Source organism: Sciurus vulgaris (genome assembly GCF_902686455.1).
Source record: "Sciurus vulgaris genome assembly, chromosome: 13".
Taxonomy (NCBI): Eukaryota; Metazoa; Chordata; class Mammalia; order Rodentia; family Sciuridae; genus Sciurus; species Sciurus vulgaris.
The window spans coordinates 13,258,446-13,282,829 of record NC_136474.1 but is presented as its reverse complement, the minus strand read 5'-3'; the positions used below and the strand labels follow the sequence as shown (position 1 = coordinate 13,282,829).

The 24,384-nt window shown below is 51.0% G+C and overlaps 1 protein-coding gene across 1 annotated transcript in view; it reads left to right on the top strand.

Annotated features, from left to right (window-relative positions):
• Window positions 1-24,384, top strand: part of PIEZO2 (piezo type mechanosensitive ion channel component 2) — a 356,262-nt gene that overhangs the window by 215,887 nt on the left and 115,991 nt on the right. The window contains exons 6-7 of the mRNA XM_079108940.1: window positions 10,593-10,800; window positions 11,855-12,068. Of these exons, the coding sequence (XP_078965066.1) occupies window positions 10,593-10,800; window positions 11,855-12,068 (422 nt within the window). The remainder of the gene's footprint in view (window positions 1-10,592; window positions 10,801-11,854; window positions 12,069-24,384) is intronic.

The window sequence follows — 24,384 nt, the reverse complement described above, 5'->3', positions numbered from 1 at the left end:
CCAGCATACTTTCTGTTGCTTATAAATCTTGGCTTTTGCTCTCCACAATGTTTGGGTTTTGAGGACACCAGAAGAATTGTGTTTGCTGGCTTCGTTTCTTCCTGCATTTGTCTGGATGGAGAAGTGGTAAGGTCTGTGCCCCGGTGCCAGGAGAATGCTCTTCAAGTACAGCATCAATTAAGTAGCAACAAATCCCTGGGGAAGACTCGTGGGTCTCACCGGTTTGATGATGAGGCTGCTTGCTCTCTTAAAGGTGTCAACAAACCAAGAATTCCCAATGAAGGCCCCCGGGAAGAGGGGGCAGTTTAGGGAAGGACGGCCTTCCTATCCAGTTTTACAGAAAGCAGACCTCAGAAGGAGACCAGACTCCTCCTGTTAGTCAGTTGTGCCTCCCCGTGACCGAGAGCCCTGACCGGAACAATGTAGAGGACGAAAAGTTTATCTGGGGTTCACAGTTTCAGAGGCTCAGCCCATGGTCAGCCAGCTCCCTTGCTCTGGGTCCAAGGTGAGGCAGCACATGATGGAGGGTGTGGTGAGACAAAGCAGCTCAGGACATCTCTCAGCAGAGAGAGCACCCTCTTCACTAGGGACAAAATATGAACCCCAAAATCATGCCCTCAGTGACCTACCTCTTCCAGCCACACCCCACCTGCCTGCAGTTACCACTCAGTTACTCCATTCAAGTGGATTAATCCAACCATTAGGTTACACCTCTCACAAACTAATCATTTCACTCCTGAAAGTTCTTGCATTATCTCACACATGAGCTTTTAGGGATAACTCACATCGAAACCATAACAACTGCAGGGCACAGTGGTGCACGCCTGTAATCCCAGGGACTTGGGAGGCTGAGGTAGGAGGATCACAAGTTCAAAGCCAACCTCAGCAACTTAGTGAGACCCTGCCTCTGAATAAGATATAAAAGGGGCTGGGAGTGCGGCTTGGTGGTTGAGCGCCCTGATACTAAAACAAAACAAAACAAAACAAAACAAAACAAAAAAAAAACAAAGATAAACCGTAACAGCTCCCATGCCAGAAATCATCTTCTTACATGGCATGTCTGTGTAATTGTTTTAATTCAGAACAGATCTACCAAACATAGCTGGGAGAAAGATTGCTGTTCTGAAATCTTTTTAAAGACTAAAGAGTTTTATTACAGAAGTTAAACTATGTAGGACAGGCTCATCTGTGCATTGAAACAATATATAATTTCAGCAAACCAATGTTATCTGTGTAATCTTATATAACTTTTTCTAGCTATTTCATGAAATTTGAGAGCTTCTTTTTTAAGCAAATAATATTTTCACATACTTTAAACCAAGTTTCTGATCAATTAAAGATTTATACAAATAGAAATTGCCGTCATAACTTGGTGTGCGTAAAAAAGGCAGCTTCCTAGTGGTTGACAAATCAAATGAATTAAAACATGAAAGAGAGAATATTCCCATACGAGCTATCCCCCATCTGCTAAAGATCGGGGGATGCAGCATCTGCGTCCTTCTCTGTCCCTTGGACATTCTTGCTGAGCTTCGAGCTGCACTCTGCTTTCCAGTAGCCAGTGTCCAGGGGCTCCCGGCATCTGTGCTCTGGCAGAAGTGGCCAGTGGGGCTGTGCCTCAGGTTGCAGCTTTGAGGTCCTGGTTAAGATTCAACAGAGCAGGAAACAAGAACGGAGGGATCCGTCTTTTCACTGGCTCCTTCCAGGGCACTTGCTCAGTTCAGCCTGAGGCTTAGCTTAAGTGTCCTGCTGTGTTTCCTAGATCCTATTTTTTCCAGCAGGCAGACACAGTCACACCCAGCCCAGAGCCATTGAGACTGTAGGGAGCCGGGCGGCTCCAGGGCCCTGCAAACCCTGTGCTTCCTGACTCTGGTGAATGAAAGCCCGGCTTGTGATCATCCAGAGACACTGGTGGCAGAGCTGGGTGGCCCCCTTTGTGGCTTCTCCAGGTCACGCTCCGAAGCGCCCAGAAAACGTGGCCTGCTGGGTCTGCTTCAGGAAGTGAAGTACATTCCCGATTTGAGTGATGCTTCGAATGCTGGTAGTGTTAAATGCTTGTTGGTTTAAATAAAAGAGTAAGTTTCAGCTGAAGGAACTCATGGTGCTATGGTCCTCAGAAGATTTCAGCGTTTGTCATCATAGAAACCGGTTGAATTTGGATCCACAATAGTGTCTTCCGGTGGCATCTCCCAGGTCACCAGAGCCAGGATGCCCTGGCCCTGTGCTGAGCAGCACACCTGGGGAGTGGCCCTTGTGATATGCCAAACACTTCTCATTGCATAGAAAGCAGGGGACATCATTCAGGACGTGTTCATGGGGTGACGTTCACCTACCTGGACTTGAACACACAGCTCACAGTGAAAAAACACCTCGAGAATCAGCATGTGGGGACTGTGGTGGCAGCTCAGTGCCCGAGCACTTTCCTGGAGCGAGCAGGGCCCAGCAGGAGCCCCAGCACCACCACCAAACACACAACAGCAACAAGAGGAACTAGCAGCTAGGAAATCGGCTAAGAGCCTCTAAATCGTTACCACGTCTCACTCACTGGTTAATCCATGTGACTGACCATGTTTACCGGTATATACGTGTGCTCTGCCTTTCTCAAGGAATGGAAGGGCCAAGAAAAACATTTTTCCTTTAGTGATATTTCTAGATCAATATTTTGGAAATCTTCACAATATTTTGTTCTATTCCTGGATTTTTCAGTAGGTGACTTTATGTGTTTAAATTGCAAATAACCACAAAACACCCACATGGGACTTCTGGGGGAGACTGCTGCCCCCTGGTGTCCCCTGGGGGCAGGACCAAGCAGGCTGTGGTGCTGGGCAGGGGACTGAGCCCCCGCAGTGGCCAGCTCCAGAGGCGCAGCAGCGCCCAGGAAGTGCTAGTAGCTTCTGGTGCCCGCTCCTTCTTTAGCCACGGATTCCCTGAAGTGGCACTGTCACCAGCTCATGACACACGTGCCCCCACACTGCTTGTAAGAGACCAGTCCTGTGTCTGGAGCAAGTCAGAGCTCCCTCCCTCCCTCCATCCACTCGCCTGCCTGTGACCCGTCGAGGTGAACATGAGCTCCGTCCACCCAGTCCCTAGAGCGGGCACCTGGTACAACCCTGGCTTCCCTGGGCCCTGTGTCCGTCACAGCAAACCTATGGCTCCATCTTCAAATCCTGTCTGAACTCAGTCCTTCCACTGCCAAAGTCCCCAACCAGAGCCACCACCTCTCAACCAGACCCAGAAGAACCTCAGGTGGGAGTCCCTACCTCCAGCTCCATTCTCGCCCCATCATGGAGGTGACACAGAAGCCCCCTGTCAAGTGGAAGAGCAAGTCATGCCATTTTCCTGGAGAGAATATGTCTTTGGATCCCCCTAAATCAGATTAAGATGCAGGCTCCTGATCTTGACATGGCTTTCGTGGTCTGGCTGTGTCCCGCCCTTTCCCACCCCACCCTGCAGACAGACCCCTCTTCCCCCGCAGGGGTCCTGCCCAGCTGCCCTTCCAGGGTTAGCTTCCAGCTTGCCCCAGGGCTGGGCCTGCCTGTCCATGACCACGGTCTGTACTGCCTTCCCGTGTGGCTCAGTCCCCGCTTATGTGGGACCCCCTCAGTGGCCACAAGCTCCAGGAGGGTGAGGCTCTGCCCGCCACGTCCTCTGCTGTGGTCCAGAACATGGCAGGATCCTGAGGACCAGGAGCGTGGCGATGCTCGCGGAGGGCGCACAGGGTCCTCGCAGAAAACTAAGGGGCACAGCACTGGAGGCGAGCTTCGGCCAGCAAGGCTGCAGAGGCGAGTGGCCCCAACCCCGGGAGTCGGGTGGAGCTGAAGCAGAGCCCCTGCAACCCACGCTGGGCCAGCCTGTCCAGCAGGGGTTGCAGAAGAAGGAGCTTGCTAAGCGAGGGCACGTTTACTTCTTCAGTTCCTTTTCTCTGAGGTCCTACTGTGTGCTGCAGGATGGCCTAAAGTAATATCTAATAGCGGGTGGGTTTTGGTTTTGGTTTTTGGTGCTTTGGGGAAATGGTCTGGTTTTTGTTTGTTTTCTTTCTTCCTTTTTCATGTTTTGCTTTGCTTACCAAGAGTATTTTTCTTCTTTATCACTTAATAACCCCACCTGCCTTGGGAATCATTGGAACAGGGCATCTCAAATTCCCGCAGTCAGATGGCTTAGGACCCGACATTTGCTTTCACAGAGCTAATCTACCCGGCAGCCCTGAGCAATGGACCTGCTGCGGAGGGTTCTCCTTCCTCTCCTTCCTCTCCCGGGACCCAGCTTGGGGTTTGGAGCAGAGTGGTGCTCAGGAGAGGTGCTGGGAGGCGGGACAGAGGGGTAGGCAGCAGGGCTTGCTGTGCCCCTGCTCCGCTCAACCTCTTGACATCCTGTTTCAGTGTTGTTTGGGGACCTGTTTGTTCGTCTGTATTGCGGTGCCAGGGATAAAGCCCAGGGGAGAGACTCTACTACTGAGCCACGGCCCCAACCCCTTTGACATCTTCATAACAGAGACTTAGGTTGCTTTTATTTGCATCTTGGTCCATGAGAGGTGACCCCAGGGGTCCCGAGCCGCTCAGGAAGCGCTGGAGCACCCGCCAGGCTTGGGCCTCACGAGCTGCCCTCTCCTCTCTCCTGGACCCACTTCGTAAGAGAGAAATTACAAACCACCATGCATGCTGAGCCAGATTGAAAGGGAAAAAAGGTCCTTTAATGCACAAGCCAGGCAAGCGACTGGGAGCGGGCCAGCACCTCAAAGAACTGCCAGCACCTGAATTTTGGAAGCACAGAGTTGATAAGGCAAAATCCACAGAAACCGCAAGAAGAGTTGAGGAACATGTAGGTCAGAAAGACCCTGTTGAGACAGATATTTCGATTACATGAGAGTTGTTTTGAGTATACATTTCAGAGTCACCTTGTTATACATCAGGGCCAGAGGGACATGACAAGGTCACAGTCAGGGACATAGGAAGATGCTGCTGTACTGTCAACATAGATACAGCTTCAGGAGGCTGAAAGGAAAACATTTGAAGCAAGCATATTATGGAGTCAGGTCAGAGCAAAATGGAGTTACTTTGGTTCTTCTTCATTTCAATTCCTAGAGCAAGTACCAGGGTGTGTTGTCTGAAAGAGTCAAATTGAGCTGTTTCCTAGGATAGAAGTGGGTAGTATAGGGCTTAATGATCGGGAACCAAAGACAGACTGAATTGGTAGACGGAGTGCATGTGTACATGCGTGTGTGTGCATGTGTGAGTGCTGATTTGGTGTTCTGCTTTTCCATTGAGTGACTTTCTTTCTAAATCTCAAAGCAAAACCCCTTACAATGAACAGTCTGTGGCATGGCTGGTCTCCTCTGCTGTTCATCTCCTCACGTGCTGTTCTGATGCCTCTTAGGGACTGGCGCCAACTCACTTGGCGGCCTAACTGGGAAGTCCTCCGACGTTCCCACCAGGGCCAGCACAAGCCCGGAGAGAGGCTGCTCTGTGCTGGCACTTCTCAGGGCCCCACAGGTCCTGGTCCCTGTGCTGCAGCCTGTTGCTAAGCCCCACGACCCTCCAGGCACTGGGGACGCACACGTCCATACACTCCCTCTCCAGATGACCTGGGAGCTCTCTAAACTGCTCTCGTGAGCTTGGAGAACAGTCTTCCCAAAACCAGTCCAGCAGGGAACAGGACCTCCACTGTCCCTGAGCTGCCTCACGTTGGGCTTGGTAGCATCGTGATGGCCCGTGCCAGTCTGCCTCCCGCTCTGGGGAATGCTGCGGACACGTTTGTCCCTGCTGCGACCCACAGCATGTCTTCCGCCCACCTCAGGCTCTTGGTCAGGATAAAACACCAATACGTCCCGATGCTCAACTGGTGACCCTGCAGAGACACGCTCCCTTTGCCTCCGGGACTTTAGACTCCTGTGTGTGACTTCAGTACACCCCATGGAAGTGTCTTTAAAACTCGTTTCTAACCAAGGGTGACAGGAAGAAGTTTCAGCTGCACAAAAAGCAAGCAAATAAGTCTGGGGTCTGAGCTCGATTCAAGCCTAGAAGCAGCTCCAGAGAAAGATGTCCTCAGTGTGTTTTCCAGAGAAAGGCGTCTGCTGAGACGTGACTCCAACAGCATGTCTCTGCATTGCACCTGCCCAGGGGACCCAGTACTGAAGCCGCTTCTCAGCGCCAACACCCAGCAAGTGTGGGTTCTGAGTGGCGGCTTCAGAATCACTCATGCCAGACGTTCTGGTTTGGTGAGTGCAAGGGTGAGCCTGGAATCCTGTCCTCCCCGGGGTCCCCAGATGACCCTCAGGGTTTATTCCCACCCAGACTATCAGGTAGAGCGGAGGCGCAGTCCCACCAGGCAGCTTCGCATCACCCCTTGCAGAACCTGTTAGAAGCCAGAGCTCCTGGGCCAGGGCTGCTGTGAGTGTGCAGCCTCAGAGGGTGAGAGGTGTCCAGTCCTCGTCTGGTGCGCAGAACTGGTGTCCCCTGTGGAGCCGAGGCCACCACACACAGAGCTTGCTCACGTGTGGTGACACGCAGTCCTGATGCACATTATCAGAGTCGGAAATCAGGAACTCTGTCGCCCTCGTTTTCCAGTTCTTTGCTGTATTTTAAATTGACAGATAATAGTTGCACATTTATGGTACACGTGCTGTTTTGGTTCACGTAGACACTGCGAATGATCAACTCAGGCTCCTTAGCACCTTCGTTACCTCAGATGCCTGCTGCTTCTCTGTGTGGACTACACTTCGAATCCTCCCTCACCTCCCTAGGAACTGGTCGCTATTCATCCGTCAGCACCCGATCAGCACCCAGTCAGCACCTAGTCAGCACCCAGTCAGCACCCAGGCAGCACCCAGTCAGCACCTGTACAGCACCCAGTCAGCACCTAGTCAGCACCTGGTCAGCCCCGGGCAGCAGCTCAACAGACCCATCCCTCCTCCTGGACCACACCTGTTGCTGGTCCTGCTCTTGGTCTTGCTCTTGGTGGCAGTGGGAGTGGCCTGTCCTCCTGGGCCTGGCTCATTTCACTTTGCCTTGGTTCCCTAGGCCCATGGGTATGTGACAGGGCTTCCCGTTGGAGTTAGCAGCTTCTAAAGGACTTAAAAGTTCTCCAAGCGTGTTAGGTTTTGAGGGGGCCGGGACCCCGTGGGGTGTTTGCTGGGCTTGTTACGCCTGGACGGCTCACTTTGTCTTCGCCTGCGCGCCCGGAATTGGGGCTGGATGGCTGTTTCAGCTGCGGCTCTCCAGCGCCCAGGCCAGCTTCCCGCTCTGGAGGGGGCCCTGTCCTGCAGCCCTGTTTAGGCTCCAGCAGCTGACCCAAGGGGCAGCCTGCCTGTGAGGGGCCAGCACCCACAGGGCCAGCGGGCTCACGGCAGCCACCCCACCGGCCCGCTGGGCTTAGCAGGCTACGAAGCATTTCCAGGGGAGGCCCCAGGGTTCTGGAATAGAAGTGCTCAGAGGCCTTGAGGGCAGCGGTGTGTTTATGAAAGGCCGCGGCCGCCGGCCTGGGGAGGTCAAGGGAGGCAGGCATTCCCGTAAGCTCGCAAAGGCTGCCTGAGCGGATTTGTGCTGATTTAATCTACTTCCGCAGCCATTCCCTAACTGAATTGTGAGTCACCTACTACAAAAGTCACCAGCACGTCCTGTGACCCAGGTGGCCCTGGCTGTCACCTCCTCCTCCTTCCGCGCAGGGTCAAGGTTTTGGCCGAGCTCCTTCCTGGATGGGTGTTTTGTGCCCCCTCACTGGGTGTGAAGAGGGTAGGTCACACATGCCTGCGTGTGCCAGGGTCCCCTGGTGGCCTCGAGGGCTGTGCCTGAGGACCCCACCATCTTCCCACCCCCAGGGAGCCAGAGTTGCTGACAGGAAGGGGCCTGAGGCCCGGCGCAGGGGCAAGAAGGAGAACCTGTGGGTTCTGGTTCCCAGGTGGGCCCTGCCTCGGTGCTGAGGCAAAGGAGGAGATGCAGGTGGGCAGCCACAGAGAGGGGCCCATCTCTGCGCTCCACCCAGGTAATACCTGAGCCCATGGAGGACCACCTGCCCTCTGGTGAGTCCCAGACCTTTGCAGGCCCAGCTGCCCTAATGCTGCAAGCGGCTGTTGTCACCCCAGCTGGACCCGCAACCAGGTCCCCCAAGGCTCTGGGACTGCACTCCTGCCGCAGTGTGATGGCTCAGGCATCCAGCCTGCGTCCCGTCCTGTCACCAGTAAAGACAAGCATAGCAAATAGCAACGGCCTTTGATTCCTCCTCCCTCTGGCCCTGTACAAAGCCAGGGCTGTTCTGCCGAAGGGTGGGACCACTCCAACAGCAGCCAGAGACACACCCCCCGCCCCTGCCTCTCCCCACCAGAGCCCTGGGCTGCCGCTGCATCTCCTCTGCTTATTCCCCGGCAGCCACTGGAACAATCCTGTGAAACCAGCAGAATCATAGAGCGGATGGAGGGGCTGAAGGCCAAGTGCTGTAGGTACTCATGGCAGGATTGTGTGGGGACTGGTTTTTCTGTGGTTAGATAGGGAAGCATGCTTGCTCCTTGGTGGGGCGATCAGGGAGAAATGGAGTGTGTTGTGACGTGGGCTGCAGGTGATGGCTGGGCCATTCCTGCCCTCCTGGGAGCCAGTCGAGTTCGCTGGAGTCCTGGAAGCTTGCGCAGCTACAGGAGGAACGTATGCCTTGCAGGCAGGTCTCAGGGAGGTTGGTTGATGGGCTTGATGCAGTTGGTGATCTTCCCTCAGTAGAGTAGAAAACAAGGTCATCCTCTGGGAATGAGAAGGTTGAGCCTGGTGTGGTCCTTAGGGAGCAGACGGGGCCATCGGCCAGAGCACGTCCCTCTGCACACTGGCTCTTCCCTCTGCCCAGACTGCTCTTTCCTGGAACTTTAACATAGCTTATGACTTGGTGACATTCAGGTCTTGGCTTAAATGTCACTTCTTGTGAGTGTCTCCCTGACCTCAAATCTAGAGTAGCCACCCTTTCAGTCAGTCTGACCCTATTTGATTTCTTCCCAGGAGATACTCGGCTTGCTATTCACCCTCCAGGCTGCACAGCCCCTGCGGTGCCTTTGACCGGAGTGGGCAGGACACCTGGGCTTGTATGAATAGAAACACCAGGAGCATGAGACTCAGGAAAACCAGAGAGGTAGCCACCTCTGGGTCTCCACAGGCAGGGCCTGGCCCCGGCAGAGGGCCCCGTGTGGCGAGCCAGCGTCTCGCACAACCTGCACACACCCCCCTGTGAACTCAGCTCCACAGGCCTTACAGCGCCAGGCGTAAGTGCCATGTAAACAGCTGTTATGCTCTGTCGTTTAGGGAACAGTGACCAGAAAAAGGTCAACATGTGCATGTGGACACGATGTTTGAACATTTCTGATCTACATTTTGTTGAGCTGGGGCTGCAGAACCCTGGAGAACTGACTCACATTAGGAAGGGCAGAGCAGAAGCCCCATGCATCTGGGGGGCCAGGCTTCGGCCTGCCTGTGGCGTGTGCGGTGTCATGTGCACGGGTGGTGGGCGGAGAGGGCCGGTGTGTCCTCCTTGGCACACGGGAGGTCTGAGGTCCCAGGACTTCCTTCAGCTCCAGGCCGCCCCTGTGCTGCCCCCAACCCCAGGGGCCCAGGCAGTCACCATCAGCAGTGAGAGTGTTATGTGAATGCCTCTGAGCTAAAAGTCTGGGGACAGGACTTTTCCCTGGGAACTGGAAAGGCCAGATGGCGCTTTTCACACCTGATCTGGAGCTAGGACTAGTCAGAGCCCGGCCCAGCTGTAGCTGAGAAGTCTGTGGACCAGAGACAAATGCACACAGTCGCATAGTCTCAGACAACTCTGCTAGCTTCAGGGCAAGGGCCTGGAGGTATGAGTCCTTCGAAAAGAAGCCTGTTCCTTAGAGGAAATATTCCAATTAGGGAGGGAGGGAGGGAGGGAAGGACGGAAGGAAGGTAGGAGGGAAGGAAGGAAGGTAGGAGGGAAGGAAGGAAGGAAGGAAGGAAGGAAGGAAGGAAGGAAGGAAGGAAGGAAGGAAGGAAGGAAGGAAGGAAGGAAGAAAGGGGAAGGGAAGGGAAGGGAAGGGAAGGGAAGGGAAGGAAGGAAGGAAGGAAGGAAGGCTCCTACTTCATCTTTAAAAGCAAGACAAACAAGCAAAATGGGTTTGCGGCCCCAGTTGAAAGAACACCTGTGTGTTCCGGAGTGTGTCTCCCCTAAATCTCTGGCGATGGTACTGAGTGCCCAGGATGGAACCGGGGTGTCCTTCTCTAAAAGGAACAAGGAAGCACCTGTGCTTTAGCCAGGTAGCCCAAGACCACGCACCCTCCTGAGGTCGGGAAGTCCTGAATAGCCGGCAGAGGAAAGCCTAGGAAGCAGGGACGGCCGAGCCCTGGCGGGCTCCCTCTGGTAAGGCTGTGGATGGCCCGTCCCACCCAGAGCCCTCCAGGGCAAACCAGAGGAGCTCGCGGGGTAAGGCCGCAGGGACCCCGACTGCTGTTTCTGCTCACTTCCTCAGGAAAGGCCGAGTGGAGCCGGCCCCAGCACACGCGGGCGACGGGGTGATGTGCGCCCTGCTGCCTTGGGGATGACCTCTCTGCCTGACCGGCCTGTAGAGGGCCGGAGTGCAGCGTCCTCTCTTGTCATTTCTTTAGGCTGCAGGGGAAAAGGGGGACCCAGAAGAGGCTCTGATCGCCGAGGATTTAGATGGCGCGGACGGCACTGACGGCGAGCTGGAGGAAAGCGCCAAGCTCAGGATATTCCGCAGGGTGGCCTCCCTGGTCTCCAAGCTCAAGGAGTTCATCGGCAACATGATAACCACCGCAGGCAAAGTCGTGGTCACCGTGCTGCTGGGGTCCTCGGGTGAGTGTGGCCCTGACTGCCGGCCCCAGGGGGCGGGGAGCAGCCCGATGCCATCTCGGTACCTGTCAGGCGAGCCCGGGAGAGAGCCTCACCTCTGCTCGGTTCTGGTGCTGATGCTGTGCAGGGGTCCTGACAGCAATCCCGTGGCAGCCCTGCTCCTGCCTTTTCCACGTCTGAGGGGCCTCCTTTCCTGGGTGGAGGTGGCTCTCGGGGTGAGCTGCGGGTCTGAGCCGTCCTCGCGGCTCCCACGTGGCTCTGTGTGGAGACGTTTGTGACATCTCAGGGTGACTCTCAGGACCGGCTGGCTTTCTTCAGAAGCTAGGTGGCAGTCTTCCCGCAGAGACCCACTGCCTTTGGGCTCGGGCCACCACGGCCTCCCCACTCTTCCCTCGCTCTACTCCTCCGCCACCGGCTGGAGGGCTTGTCAAGGTGCACCTGCCAAGAGGCCCAGGGAGCGGTGAACATGGACGACTCAACCGCTTTTAGTAGAGTTAAAAACAGGAGGGAGAGGAAAGTAGAATTTCTCAAGAAACGGAGCGTGGCATCTCAGGGAGTCCTTTCTCCATGCGATAGGCGGAGTCAGCACTCACAAGGCAGCCGCCCGGTCTCCGGCCCCCTCAGCGGCAGCAAACTCCAGATCCTGTGGCTGGAGGAAGCGAGAGTGAGACGAGCTGCCACCCAGGTCGGGGGGTTTTGAATCTTAGTTAACTTAGAAGTAAAGCAAGTAAAATGCCGTCAGGAAGTTCGGAATGCACAGGCACGGGTCCCCCCAAAACTTGGGAGCAGCAGAAAGAAGGAAGCAGGCAAGTAAGTCTGCAAATTCTCTTGGTGCCAAGGAGATGTTCACTCTGCTGAAGTGCCATGACCTTCGACCTCTGGCCTCTCACTGTTTTAAAAGCTGTCCCCTCAGCCGAGCCATTCCATGGCACATCCAGTGTCACTCCTGGTTGTATTCATCAGCTGGGACTAAGCCCCGGACCTGCCCTAAGGGCAGGCGAGGGACGTGGCGCCGTGCCCTCCAGCCCTGCACTCCTGACTGCCTTCCTCCCTCCAGGTATGATGCTGCCGTCTTTGACCTCGGCTGTCTATTTCTTTGTGTTTCTGGGCCTGTGCACCTGGTGGTCCTGGTGCCGGACATTCGACCCATTGCTGTTCAGCTGCCTCTGTGTCCTGCTGGCGATTTTCACTGCTGGGCACCTGATTGGACTTTATTTATATCAGTTCCAGTTCTTTCAAGAAGCTGTTCCACCTGATGACTACTATGCAAGGTGAGAGGAGCTGCTGGCCAGTGGGAGGGGCCCCGCTCCACCCACCCGAGTACCTCGCTTGGTGCTGCGAATCCTCGGGGTTCTTTCGAATGATGTCCACTGATGCGCCAGGCAGAGACGAGAGCTTTCATTTAATTTGACAAAACAGTGCTGGGATGGCAGGTGCTCACAGGTGACCTGGGGGCTGCTGGATGGCAGGTGCTCACAGGTGACCGGCTACGGGAAGGTGAGTGCTCTCACAGTGACCCAGTGGGAGATTGCTGCTTGCTCGCTAATTGTAAAGGAAAAATCTTAATTTGTGAAGCAGGCAACACTCTGGCCTCCAATTGATAAAAGCTGGCATCACTGAGACTGAGAGCCTGCGGCTCCCCCCAGGAGGGTGCCGTCCGAGGTCCCCCGCCTCCGAGGCTTGGGCCTTAACACCTCGCTGCACAGCACAGACACATGAAGAGAGGAAGTGTTTTCAGTGGCTCTGCAAGAAATCAGTAGAAAAGCCCAGGGTGTGGGTGCCACTCGGCAAGTGACTGGTGGCTTCGACCAGTCCGCATCGGGACAGAACGGCATGCCGTGAGAGCGGGAGGCGAGGGTGAAGGGTCAGTAAGGACACCGGCGGACACGAGTGACGCTCGTCTGCACCAGATCCCACGACGTCACCCGGGGCATCGAGGGCTTGCTGGGGGGTGTTGACATCCAGTGGGCAGCAGAGGACTGTAGGGAGTCACAGCTGACTTCTCAGGTGTGCGATGGCAATGTGGGTATTTAGGCACAGGGGACGTGCCATTGCTTTGGTAGCCGGTGGGGACTCAGGGATGCAGTGTCATGATGCCTGCAGCTTCCAAATGCTTCAGCCAGGAACCACGGCCTGCGAGAGAGACAGGGAGGAGACAAGAGCACCTGAGCCACGAGGCCAGTATGGGCAGTTCGTTGTCCTCGGTGAGCTTTTCTGTGCCCCGGGAAAAGTCCACAATCAAAGTTACAGAGAAGGACAAGGGCACGGGAATGGCAGCAGAGGATGCTGGTGTGGCAGCTGGCCTGGTCTCCTGCCTCTGCCTGCTCTAGGCAGTGGTCAGTGCTTTGGCGCCTGTGTTCTGCAAAAGCAGGATAATGCCATGGGGCCACTGGGCTCCACGGCCTTCTCGCGTGGAGTCTCTGCAGTATCCACGTGATGGTGGATGCGCAAGTGCGATGCGCGGGCCTTGGCTGGCGTGTGAGTAGATCTGGCCACAGAAGTGCTGGTCTGTGGCTGTCTGGATGGTGCTAACAGGCACTAGTCGGATCCTGAAAACACACGCCCAGTTTAAAGTCAGGGTCGGCACCCAGCACACACCTGCGACGAGTTTCAAGTCCAGGTGGCTCCGCCATCACACCCTGATCCCGTGGGGCTGAGGAAGCTGCCACAGGGCCCGTGCAGTCCCTACAAGAAGCAGGTTACATCATACTATTTTTGGCAGGCAGGGTGAATAAAGGTCCAATTTCAGTCCAGACTTTATCTCTGGACTAACTGATCCTTCAGCTTCTTTGCTTTTCAGTTTATTGTCTACATATAGAAAAAACTGTTCTGCACTGTTGAAAGGGCTGGCTTTTGGGGATGACTGCACTGGGAGATCCTCTGGAGAGCCGCAGGTTTGGGGTTTTTATTCTTCCTGCCAGTTAAGAATCTCTTCTTCCACCTAGGGGCTGACAGCTAGAAGCATGGCTGGCCTATGAAAATCGGGTAGGTAGGGCCAACTTTTGCTCTGCAGGGTGAGTTATCGTTTCAGACTCTCAAGATGTGATCATGGTACAAGAGCAGCCCAGACAAGAGACAGGTGTGCTGGCACAGGCCCGCAATCCCAGCCACCTGGAGGCTGGGGCAGAAGGGTCGCAAGGTCGAGGTCAGCCTCAGCAACTTAGCGAGGCCCTAAGCACCTTGATGAGATCCTGTCTCAAACTAAAAGAATAAAAAGGGCTGGGGACATAATTCAGTGGTAGAGCACCTGTAGTTTTAACTCCCATAAGAAAGGAAGAAGGAAGGAAGGAAAGAAAAAAGGAAGGAAGGATGGACAGACAGGTGTGAAAGAGCAAACAGGTCTGTGTTCCAGTAAAACTGTGCTTATAAAAGCTGAAATTTGAATTTCATATTCTTTGCACATTTCATGAACCAAAACCAGCAGGGACCAGACTTGGGCCAGGACCACAGATTCTTACAGATTTTTTTTGTTAAGAGGAATTATCCTTATCTCCCTGAATTCCAAGAGCTGGTCTGTGGAAAGGGTCACAAAAGTGTCCCCATTCAGGGTAACTTGGGGTCCCCTTATTATTTCGGGCCCGCATTTCTCTGGCAGATGACAATCAGTTTGCTAAGAAATGTGACATATCCTGTCCACTTAGGCCAGGCAAGGCTGCAGGTAAAAAGTATGTGGGGTCAGCGCCGTGGCCCACTTGGTAGACTTCTTCCCTTAACCTGGGTCCCCACTCACACCCGTCTGTCCCTATCAGGAGAAGTACACCTATGCTGTAGAGCTCATTCTCTGGAGCTCAGGAACTCACCTGTCAAACCCGTACCTAAAGCCTTCCGGCCTCGGTTTCCTTATTCATAACATAGGATGGAAACCATGCCTGGCCTGAGCAGGGAGCGCACTGCTGTGCTGATAGACCAGCACTTGGGGTGCTGATGAGAAGACGCCACGTTTCCTGTTGAACTCTGCTGGCTGTCTCATGTTCAGACTTGATTCTACACTTCTAACGGTTGACCCCAGCCTCATCGCCCGTTGCCTGTAGATCCCTGAGCACATAAAGCTGTTCCTTCCTTCTTGGGAAGTGTCCTCTCCTGCTCACACATCTCTCTGGCCTCTACTCTTCCCTCAAAAGCAAGCCCAAGCACTTCCTTCTGGAAACTTCCATACTCCTCCTGTGAAGAACAGGAGTTACCTTGCAGCAGTTGTCCTCTGCACACTTGCTGCTCCAGACCATGGGTCACATGTGTGACTGCCTCAGGAGGTTCTGGTGCTTGGACTTGGACCTCTCAGGATTTAGCAAGCTGCTCACACTCTCTCTGTTTCCTAAAACGTTTGTATTTTAGCTCCTTGAGATGAAAACAATGTAAATACAAGAATAGCTTTGTCCCTATTATATTCAGAAATGGAGAGAGAGACAGCGGCTCCAGTCAGACACAGAGTAGGATCAACCTTCAGACCAAGAAATTTATTAGAGCCCATAGCACCTGCAGGGTCTGAAGTAAACCTTCAGTGTACCCAGGAAAAGTAAAAGGTGTGGTTGTGTGTGTGTGTATGTGTTGAATTTTATTTTTTCACATTGTTTATTGGTGCATTATAGGTGCACATAATGCTGGGATTCGTTGTTACATATTTGTACATGTGCACAATATGACAATATAAGTTGGCCAATATCACCACCCAATGCTTTTCCCCTTCTTTGTCTCTTCTGATTAATTTTGGTGTGAAATCTGCTTTGTCAGATATGAGAGTAGCTTCTCCTACTCATTTGGAGGCTCCATTCCCAAAGTGTATCAATTTCAATCCTTTAACTTTCAGCCTGTGACTGTTTTTTTTCCTGTAAGTTTCAGCTCTTGGAAACAACATATAGTTAGGTCTTGTTTTTTAATCCATCCTGATAGTCTATGTCTTTTAATTGGGGAATTGAGAACTTTGACATTCAATGTTATTATAGAGGTGTTCATTAATTCCTGCCATTTTGATTTATTTATCATATTTAATTTGGTTTTGTTTCTCATTTGCTTAGCTAGTCTTCAAATGAGATTTGTTCATTTGTGAATCCTGGGGTTTGTTTTTGATTTCTTCTGTGTGTATTTCTTTAAGTAAGTTCCATAGTGCCAGCTTAGTGTCATGAATTCTTATAGTTTCTGCTTATTTTGGAAGATTTTTATTTTATCATAAATTTTGAAAGATAGCTTTGCTGGACATAGCACTTAGTTGACAATTATTTACTTTCAGGACCTGGAACAGATTATTACAACCCCTCCTGGCTTTTAGAGATTGTACTGAGAAATTGGAAGTGAATCTGATTGGCTTGATTCTAAATATGACCTGATGCTTTTCTATTGAGGATTTTAAAATTCTATCATTGTTTTGTATGTTAGGCATTTGATGTGTCATGAAAAGGTCATTTTTTGATTGCATCTATTTTGGGGTTCTTTTGAATGCCTCCTGAACCTGAATGTCCATCCCGTTCTTGGGGTTTGGAAAATTTTCTTTTATTATTTCCCTGAAATGGCTATTCATTCCATTAACCTGCTTAATTTTGATGCTTAATAAGTTTGCCCTTCCAATGTTCCAGAGCTTTTGTATATTCTGATCATGTTTACTTACTTTCTTTTCTTTATATCTGTCTGGATGTTAAGGCGAGTACCATGTCTTCTAGCTCTGAGATTGTGTTCAGCATGGTCTACTCTATTAGAAAGACTTTCAACTGAACTTATTTGATTTATCGTGTCTTTCCTTTTCAAGATTTCTGTTTGGTTCTTTTTCTATCTCTATTAAAAATTTATCATTCATATCCTATACTAACTTCCTTAATTCATTTTAGTTGTTTTTGTGTGTTCTCTTGGAATTCGTTGATCATTTTTATAATCATTATTTTGCATTCTTTATCTGGTGTCTCATTCACTTCAGTATCTCTGGGGTCATTTGCTGGTGAATTACGATCTTTAGGGCTATCATATTACCTTGTTTTTTCAAGTTTCTTACATCCCTGTGTTGTGTTTTAAGTATCAGTTGGGAGGAATTTCTCTGCCATTCTTAAGCATTAGCCTTTTTAGGGCACAGCCTTCTCTTGCCAAAGTGTCCTAGAGTGATCTAGACTGAGACACCCTGGTGGGTGTGGTATCCACAGACTTTGTGTTAATTCTTTCTGTTTTGGCTATAGTAGTGATGTCATGAGTGGGATCTGAGGCCCACCCCTGGCCATTCCTACTTGGGGCTTAGTTGTAGTTTGGTTTTTGTCTCTTGGTTTTTGCATTAAAACATAGTTGAAGTTTGAGTGGCATCCACTTGCGTGTGAGCAAGGTGTGCTGTCATCTGCTCAGTTTAGTTCAGCAATGGAGTCTCTGCCATGTGAACTTGCAGGTTCCCAGCATGGTATCAGAGGCTCAGTCCATGCTAGGTCAATGTGATGGCTCTGGGCCCATGGTGACATAGAACATCATGGTAGAGGAAAGCAGCTCAGGGTATGGCAACAGAAAGTAGCAAAGGTCTTCTTTTAAGGTCCCTGAGGGAGGGGGAGGGGTTGCACCATAGGGAAATGGTCTCACATTGATTGACATTAAGAAATTAAACTATGCATTCAGCAGTTTGGGCTGAGGTAAGTACTTGGAGGGTCCCAAGTCTACCTTTGGTGGAAGGAGAGAATCTCACGGAACAATTGGCCTGGTTGATATGTGACCTTTAGTATGTGACATTCACTGGGGCTTAAAATAGAATTAAAGTAACAAGTAGCTTTTAATTTTGAAGAAATTTTAGAGATTTCAGTTCACATTCAGTATGTTGTTCAGAGACCTGGTCTTAGTATCGAGAAACTTTGGGTAACATCTGTTAGTTTGGGGTCTGGTATTTTTTGGGGGGTGGGTACCAGGGATTGAACTCAGGGGCACTCAACCACTGAGCTACATCCCCAGCCCTATTTTGTGTTTTATTTAGAGAAAGGTTTTCTGCTGAGTTGCTTAGTGCCTCACTTTTGCTGAGGCTGGCTTTGAACTCACAATCCTCCTGCCTCAGCCTCCTGAGCCACTGGGATTACAGGGGTACTCCACTGTGCCTGGCCTTGGGGCTGCCCTTCTACTGTGTGTGGAGGGTGAATATTCAGTGATTAAGGGTTGGACCAGTGCTAGTAGTTCGAAGGCAGTCAAGAAATATTAGCTCCATTTTTTTCTACCATTTTTGTTCTTTTTAGTGCATGTTTAAAATATAAACAATATGATTTTTTTAATTAAATAAATGTTTAGATGTGAGAATTAGTAAATAACATCTATATGGACTGATTTCCAATTTATGTGGCAGCTAGTAGTTTAGTGAAATCTGACCCAACAAAATAACTTGCCTTATTTTCTCTTAAAAATCTCAATATTGTCATTGCACTACTGATCCACAACATCAGTCCTGCCTCTGGAAAAGATTCTCACTACTTAATTTCTTTCCCTGGTATTCTTCCTATGTAACAAAACATATTCCTTAAACAAAATTAAGCTGAAGTTGTGTGTATTATGAATGCACACACGTAAATGGGGATGAGTATAATAGGAGTACATTTTCCATAGTTTATTATCAATATTAAGTGGTTAATATTTGCAAAACAGAACTGCAAAGAGGTGTTTGCCAAATAAACTTTACACTGATTAAATAAGTTGTCCTAATAGTTTCTTAGGTTTTTAGTATTTGATTAGCACTTAAATTACAATATGTAAGGATAGTCTATCACTTACCTTCTGCTTTAACTCTGAGTTCAAATGTGAATTTTGGTTTTAGGGAATATGATTTTAGACGCTTGTTACCTGAATTAGAAGTTGCTTCAGTCATTTACTTTACCTGAGGCACTTTGCTGGCACGTTTTACTCCTTATCTTATTAAACTCTCAACATTCTATGAGGGAGGTGCTGTTGCTTTTCAAGCCCATATGTCAAAGGTAAAACTGAAACTTCCAGAGGTCAAGTAGCATGTCCATTGAAGGCTGGAAACGAGGTTGGAGCCCCACTCTGACTCCTCGCCACATGCCTTTGCTAGCATATTGTAAGGAGCAAACTGCCCTCCTGACCCTGTGCCCACATGCCCTCCTGACCGTGTGCCCACGTGCCCTCCTGACCGTGTGCCCACGTGCCCATCTGCCTCCCCCACCTTCCCAGACTCTTCAGAGCACCTCCTCACACCACCGGGTTCCAAGAGACTTCAAGGAATCAGGCTTTTGCATTGTCCAACATGGAGGTGTGGAGTTCAGTAATTTGAGCCCAGATGAAGGACTCCACAGCCATAGCGTTAGGAGGCCAGCTATTGGTCAGGACTAGTGCCTGTGGACTGAACTAGTCTTTTCAGATGGGGATCTGGCTCCTACCACTGCTGGAGCAGTCGCCTGGCATCTCGAGGTCCGGAGCTATCCCATTTATCTTTGTATCCCTGGGCATGTCACCAGGTCTAGCTTGCCAGCCTCCTGCGACCTCTTTGTCTATGCATTTGTCCATGATGTCCAGTTGTCATGGAATCACTTCAGAACAGACTGCTCTTTATCACTCGTATTGCCTTTATACCTTTCTTATAAATAAGGCGTCCGTTTATGTATGGTTGAGTTTGAATATGGATCTCTATTCTGAATCATGATCTTGGTGTCAGAATTCGTTTACTCAGTCATTTTTAAGAATTCATGGTCACTTAGACTATTGTAAGTCCTTTATGTTTCCCTATAAATTTCAGATCACTTTGTCAAGCCTTCTGGTACAAGAACATGGTATAGGCCTCCAACTTTTGAAGCCTTTCCACATTTCTTTCCGCAGTGTTTTTGTGTGTTTGTTCTGTTTTTAGTTTTTAGAGCACAGGTCTTTCACGTTGCTGTCAGAGATGTTCCTTGAGTACGTCACAGTGTCAATGCCATTGCCAATGGTCATTTTTATTTCGATTTCTGACAATTTACTACTAGTACATGAAATACAATTATTTTGTTTATTTATCTTGTATCCTGACACCTTTCTAAAAGCTTGCGTTGATTCTATAAGATTTTTCTGTATATTTTGGTAGGTTTTCTACATAGACCCGATCACATATAGATAAAGAAGTTTACCTGCAGCCTTTTCAACCTGGGTACCTTTATTTCTTTTCTTGTCTTATCAAACTTGTTGGAGGATCGTAGTCCACGTTGAGTTGAAGTGGTCAAGATGGGGATCCTTGACTTGTTCTCCCTCTCAGGTTATAGTAAGTTTTTCAGATACTCTCTATCAGGTTGATAAAAATTCTCAGATCATAGATTTTTGTCAGATGCTTTTTAAAGTGTGTTGAGAACACTGTTGTTTTCTTTTCTAATCTATTTACATGGTGAATTGTCGTTTGATATTGAACTACCCTGCTGCTCTATGGTAAATCTCGCTTGGTCAAGAGTATCGTGCTGTGACTGGGTGTAGTTCAATGGTAGAACACATGCTGAGTTCCATTCCCAGAACAACCACCCCTGAAAGAGGCATTATCCTCTTTAGATGGTGCTGGTTTCAAATTCATAAAATTTTGCTTAGAAATTTTGCATTCACATTCATAATAGATATTGGTCTGTACTTGTACTGGAGTTGTCTTTGGTTCTGGTATATATCAGGATAAGGCTAATCTCATAAACTGACTTGGGAAGTGTATTCTCTGCCTCAGTGATCTAGAGGAATTGGTTTAGTGTGTGTGTGTGTGTGTGTGTGTGTGTGTGTGTGTATTTGGTAGAACTGGTTTCATGTGTGTGTGTGTGTGTGTGTATTTGGTAGAACTGGTTTAGTGTGTGTGTGTGTGTGTGTGTGTGTGTGTGTGTGTGTGTGTGTGAGTGTGGTAGAATTCACCAGAGACACCATGTGGGCTTGAAGTTACTTATGGGAAGGGTTTTAACCACGAATGCAATTTCTTTAATAAGTATAAGACTATTCAGGTTATCTGTTTCTTTCTGAGTTTTGGTAGCTTGTATCTTTTGAGCAATTTACCTTCATACGTAAGTTTTCAGATTTAATGACATGAAGTTGTCAGTAATGGTCACAGTGTGGTGTGATGATCCGAAGCCATCAGGCCTGAGTGGCGAGCCTCAGCAACTGCTGCCCACCCGTCGCCCAGACTCAAACCTGCACGTGTGGTAGGAACAGCTGCAGGTTCCTCGCAGGGTTTATGCGGCACCTAAAACAGTGTCCAGTGTATCCAACGAACCCCTTACTCGCTCTTGGTTGTTGTCCTTCTCTCCCACTTGGCGATCATCCAGGTCATTAGCTATCCATAGCTTCACAATGAGTCAACCCCATAGGAACATGGTAGCTGCCCAAGAAGTCATATCTGTGAGTAGCAGAAGTGCCTGACCTTACCACCTCTCCCCTGTCCATGGCTTACTTTCTGAGTGAGGTCACAGCGTCACAGGACAGCACAGGGCATGGAGGACTGCTGATCCTGGGACATGCAGTCCTGGTTCTGACTCATTTCTTGCATTTCTTTCAGAGGTAGAGATGTATTCAGGCAAGGGAAAGAGACCACATGTTTAAAACGCTCATAGAACATAAGCATTCTCCATGAACCCTAGGTGTGACCTACCAAGGGCCTTCTTCCACAGGAAGACCCTTCCAGGCAGCCTCAGTGTGCCCACAACAGTCTAGTTCTGAAGGCAGCATCTTCTAGTGGGTATGGAATTGTCCTTTGGGCAGAATGCTCTTACAAGGCAGTGTTCTGCAAATGCAGCATGAAGCCCAATTACAGAAAAGTAGCCCTCCCCCCTGCAACTTCAAAGCCATACTGCAGAGCCCAGGGGACACAGTGCAGTTGTTCCAAGCTTGGAAGAGCAATGTAGTATGAAATCTGTCAGATGACAGTCTTCTCACACACAGCAGAGTGTCCACGAGTCCAGCATGAACTGTGTTTAAGTTCTAAGTGAGAAATGAATGAAAAGGCTGGCTAGTCCTTGGCTGTTCTCCATGTGACATAATGCAGGGAGAAGTAGATGGGACACCGGAGCCAGGGTAGCAGAGCTCTTACGGGAAAGGCAGCCTTGTGCCCGCGGGGACGGGTGCCTTGAGAAGTAGCAGCTCCCTGCTGGGAAGAGGCCGTGAAGATAGAGTCGTTGTTCTCACAGAAGCCCTGGTCTCGTCAGGAGATGTCCTAGGACACTGCAAACTGACTTCTGTGGAGGCCTGACTCTCCCTCCTTTCCCCCAGTGAGCCCTTGGTTTCATTTGCAAACAGGAATTAATTCTGTTGCACCCACCAGCACTTAGAGTTTAGGCTTTTTGATTACACTGTAGAATTTTGGACTGGGAAGAAGTTTTGACACCTTCCTGCAGTGGTCGCCAAACTCCCTCGCTGGCTCAAGTCGTAGAGGAAAGTCCTCAGCCTGGTGCTGGCAGTGGACAGTCCTCCCTGCTTCTCCCCCGGCCCCACCCCTCCTTCCAGTAATTTCAAGTCATGGAGCCAGAGAAGACAACTGGATCCAAGTGATGGGAGGCTGTTTGAAAAGAATCGTCAGGAAATTCCGTTTCCCCTGCTGATCAGCTTTCCATCACTGTGAAAAAATACCTGGAACAATCAACTTGGAGGAGGAGAGATTTGTCTTGGCTCACAGCTTCAGAGGCTTCAGTCACAGGTCACATTGGTTCGGTGTTTCTGGGCTGGAGGCGAGGCTGAGCCTCATGGTGGAGGGCATGTGGTGGAGCAGAGCCACACGTCTCGGCAGCCAGGGAGGCAGGGAGGGGAGAGGGAGAGAGGGAGGCCAGGGAAGACAGACCCTTCAACGACATGCCCAGTGACCCACTTCCTGCAATCAGGCCTGACCTCCCAGGCTCACCACCCCCTCCCAGCAGCCCATTAAGTCATGGTCCATCAGGGAATCCATCCTCCAGGTCAGGGCCCTGGTGGTCTAGCGCCCTCCTTAGCCCACGCGACCTCGCTGCATGGGGGAGGCCTTCAGCACAGAGCTTCTGGGGCATGCTTAAGGTCCACACCCTAACCTCCCCTGAGAGGGACTTCTCCTGTCCAGGGTCTCCGAATCCAAGACTCCCCAACAGACTTGGGAAATGGCAAAAACGCTCTTCAGGGCTGCTGAAGCCCCACTCCCAAAACGTCAGCTCTCCATTCTGTGTCTGTCCGCCAAACGGCTCACCAGCCTCCCCATGTCACCTTCTAGGCGGGGGAGGGCTTGGGCCACATCTGCACAGCTTATTTCTTTGTTCAACATAAGAAACTGCCCCTCAGGTTGTGTGTGGTAGCAGTGTTCACGCAGGCGCGGCAGCGGGCGCAAGTGTGCCTTGCTGAACGGACTCAGCATGTGGGCCCCACCTTCCCTTTCCTGCATTTCCAAGGTCAAGAGATCTGCTTCTCTAGGAGAACAGTTCAGCACTGTGGCGACGCGCCAGTGAGACGCTGTCAGGCCTGCACTGCCTCCTACCCGCAGCTGGTGCGGATCTTTTTGGGTCTCTTTAGTTCACACTCAGGAGATCATGGCTGCACTTTGTAAAGTGGACATTTTTACGCTCTTGTTTGCCAGTGCTAAGCTGTGGCCCTGCACAAGCCATATTTATGCTGTACTTTAAAGGAGTAGTAACACTGGTGGTTGGAGCATTAGCCAGGACTTCCTGGGAAGCTGTCATGTGCTCGTTTGGTGAGATAACTTTATTAGCATGATACCATGTAGGTCATCACCTTAATCTAGCGATTAGCAACAAAGAGGTGGAATTTTTAATGGGTTGACAATAAACAGTTCTCATGTAACCAGGCCTGCAGTTCCAGTTTCTTTAATGTTGTGTGTGACTTGGGGAGGGGTTGGGTGGAGGTGGCCCTGAGGAGTATGGGTCAGTGATGGCCAAGGTCCTTTCAGCTCAAGAGCATTCGTGGTTTGAAGAAGTCCTGCAAGCCGAGGACAAGCCAGCGGTGGCTGGGGTGGTTGCTGGCTGGAGCGTGGCTTTCCCCACTGCTGTCTGAGAAGATGCAGCTCCAGAACCACCGTGAGGGAGGAAACATCGCGTCACCAGGATCCGGTCTAGAGAGGAGGGAAGTGATTCTGGAGAGGCAGTCGGTCTGGGAGACGCACTGCACTCCGTCCCTGGGACTTTGCCAGTGCCCTCCGGGAGCCAGGCTGCCCCCCAGCTGCCCGCGGCCCCGGAAAGTGTCTGCCTATCCCCACGGGACGGAGCCTGAGCACAGATGACAGTGACTTCTTGGGACTCGTGTGTCAGCTTCTGACGCTGACGTGACACTGTTCAGAGCGGGTGAATGTGGAAGCTCACTGTCTCCTGGATGGAGCGTCTGCCAGGGTCTGGCGATGGGAACTGTGTGCAAAAGAGAACTGCCAGGGCTGCGAGCGGCCGCGGGAAGGACTGGGCCGGGAGGGGCACTGCGCAGCCACCACTGCCATTGGCGCGTCTCCAGCAGTGTCGCGCACAGACTCTGTTGAAATGGAGGTGTAAAGAATGCTAGGGAAATGGAGAGCAGATAACCGGAGCGTCTGTCTTCGTGGGAAGGTCTGCATCACGTGTGCCGACAGATGCCCGCCAGCGTCCTCCCTCCCTGCTCAGTGTCCCCTTCCTGCTCAGTGGGCAGTGTCCCCTTCCCGTGCTGTCTTCCCATGCCTCGCCACAGCACCCCTGGCTTCGGGGGCCCTGT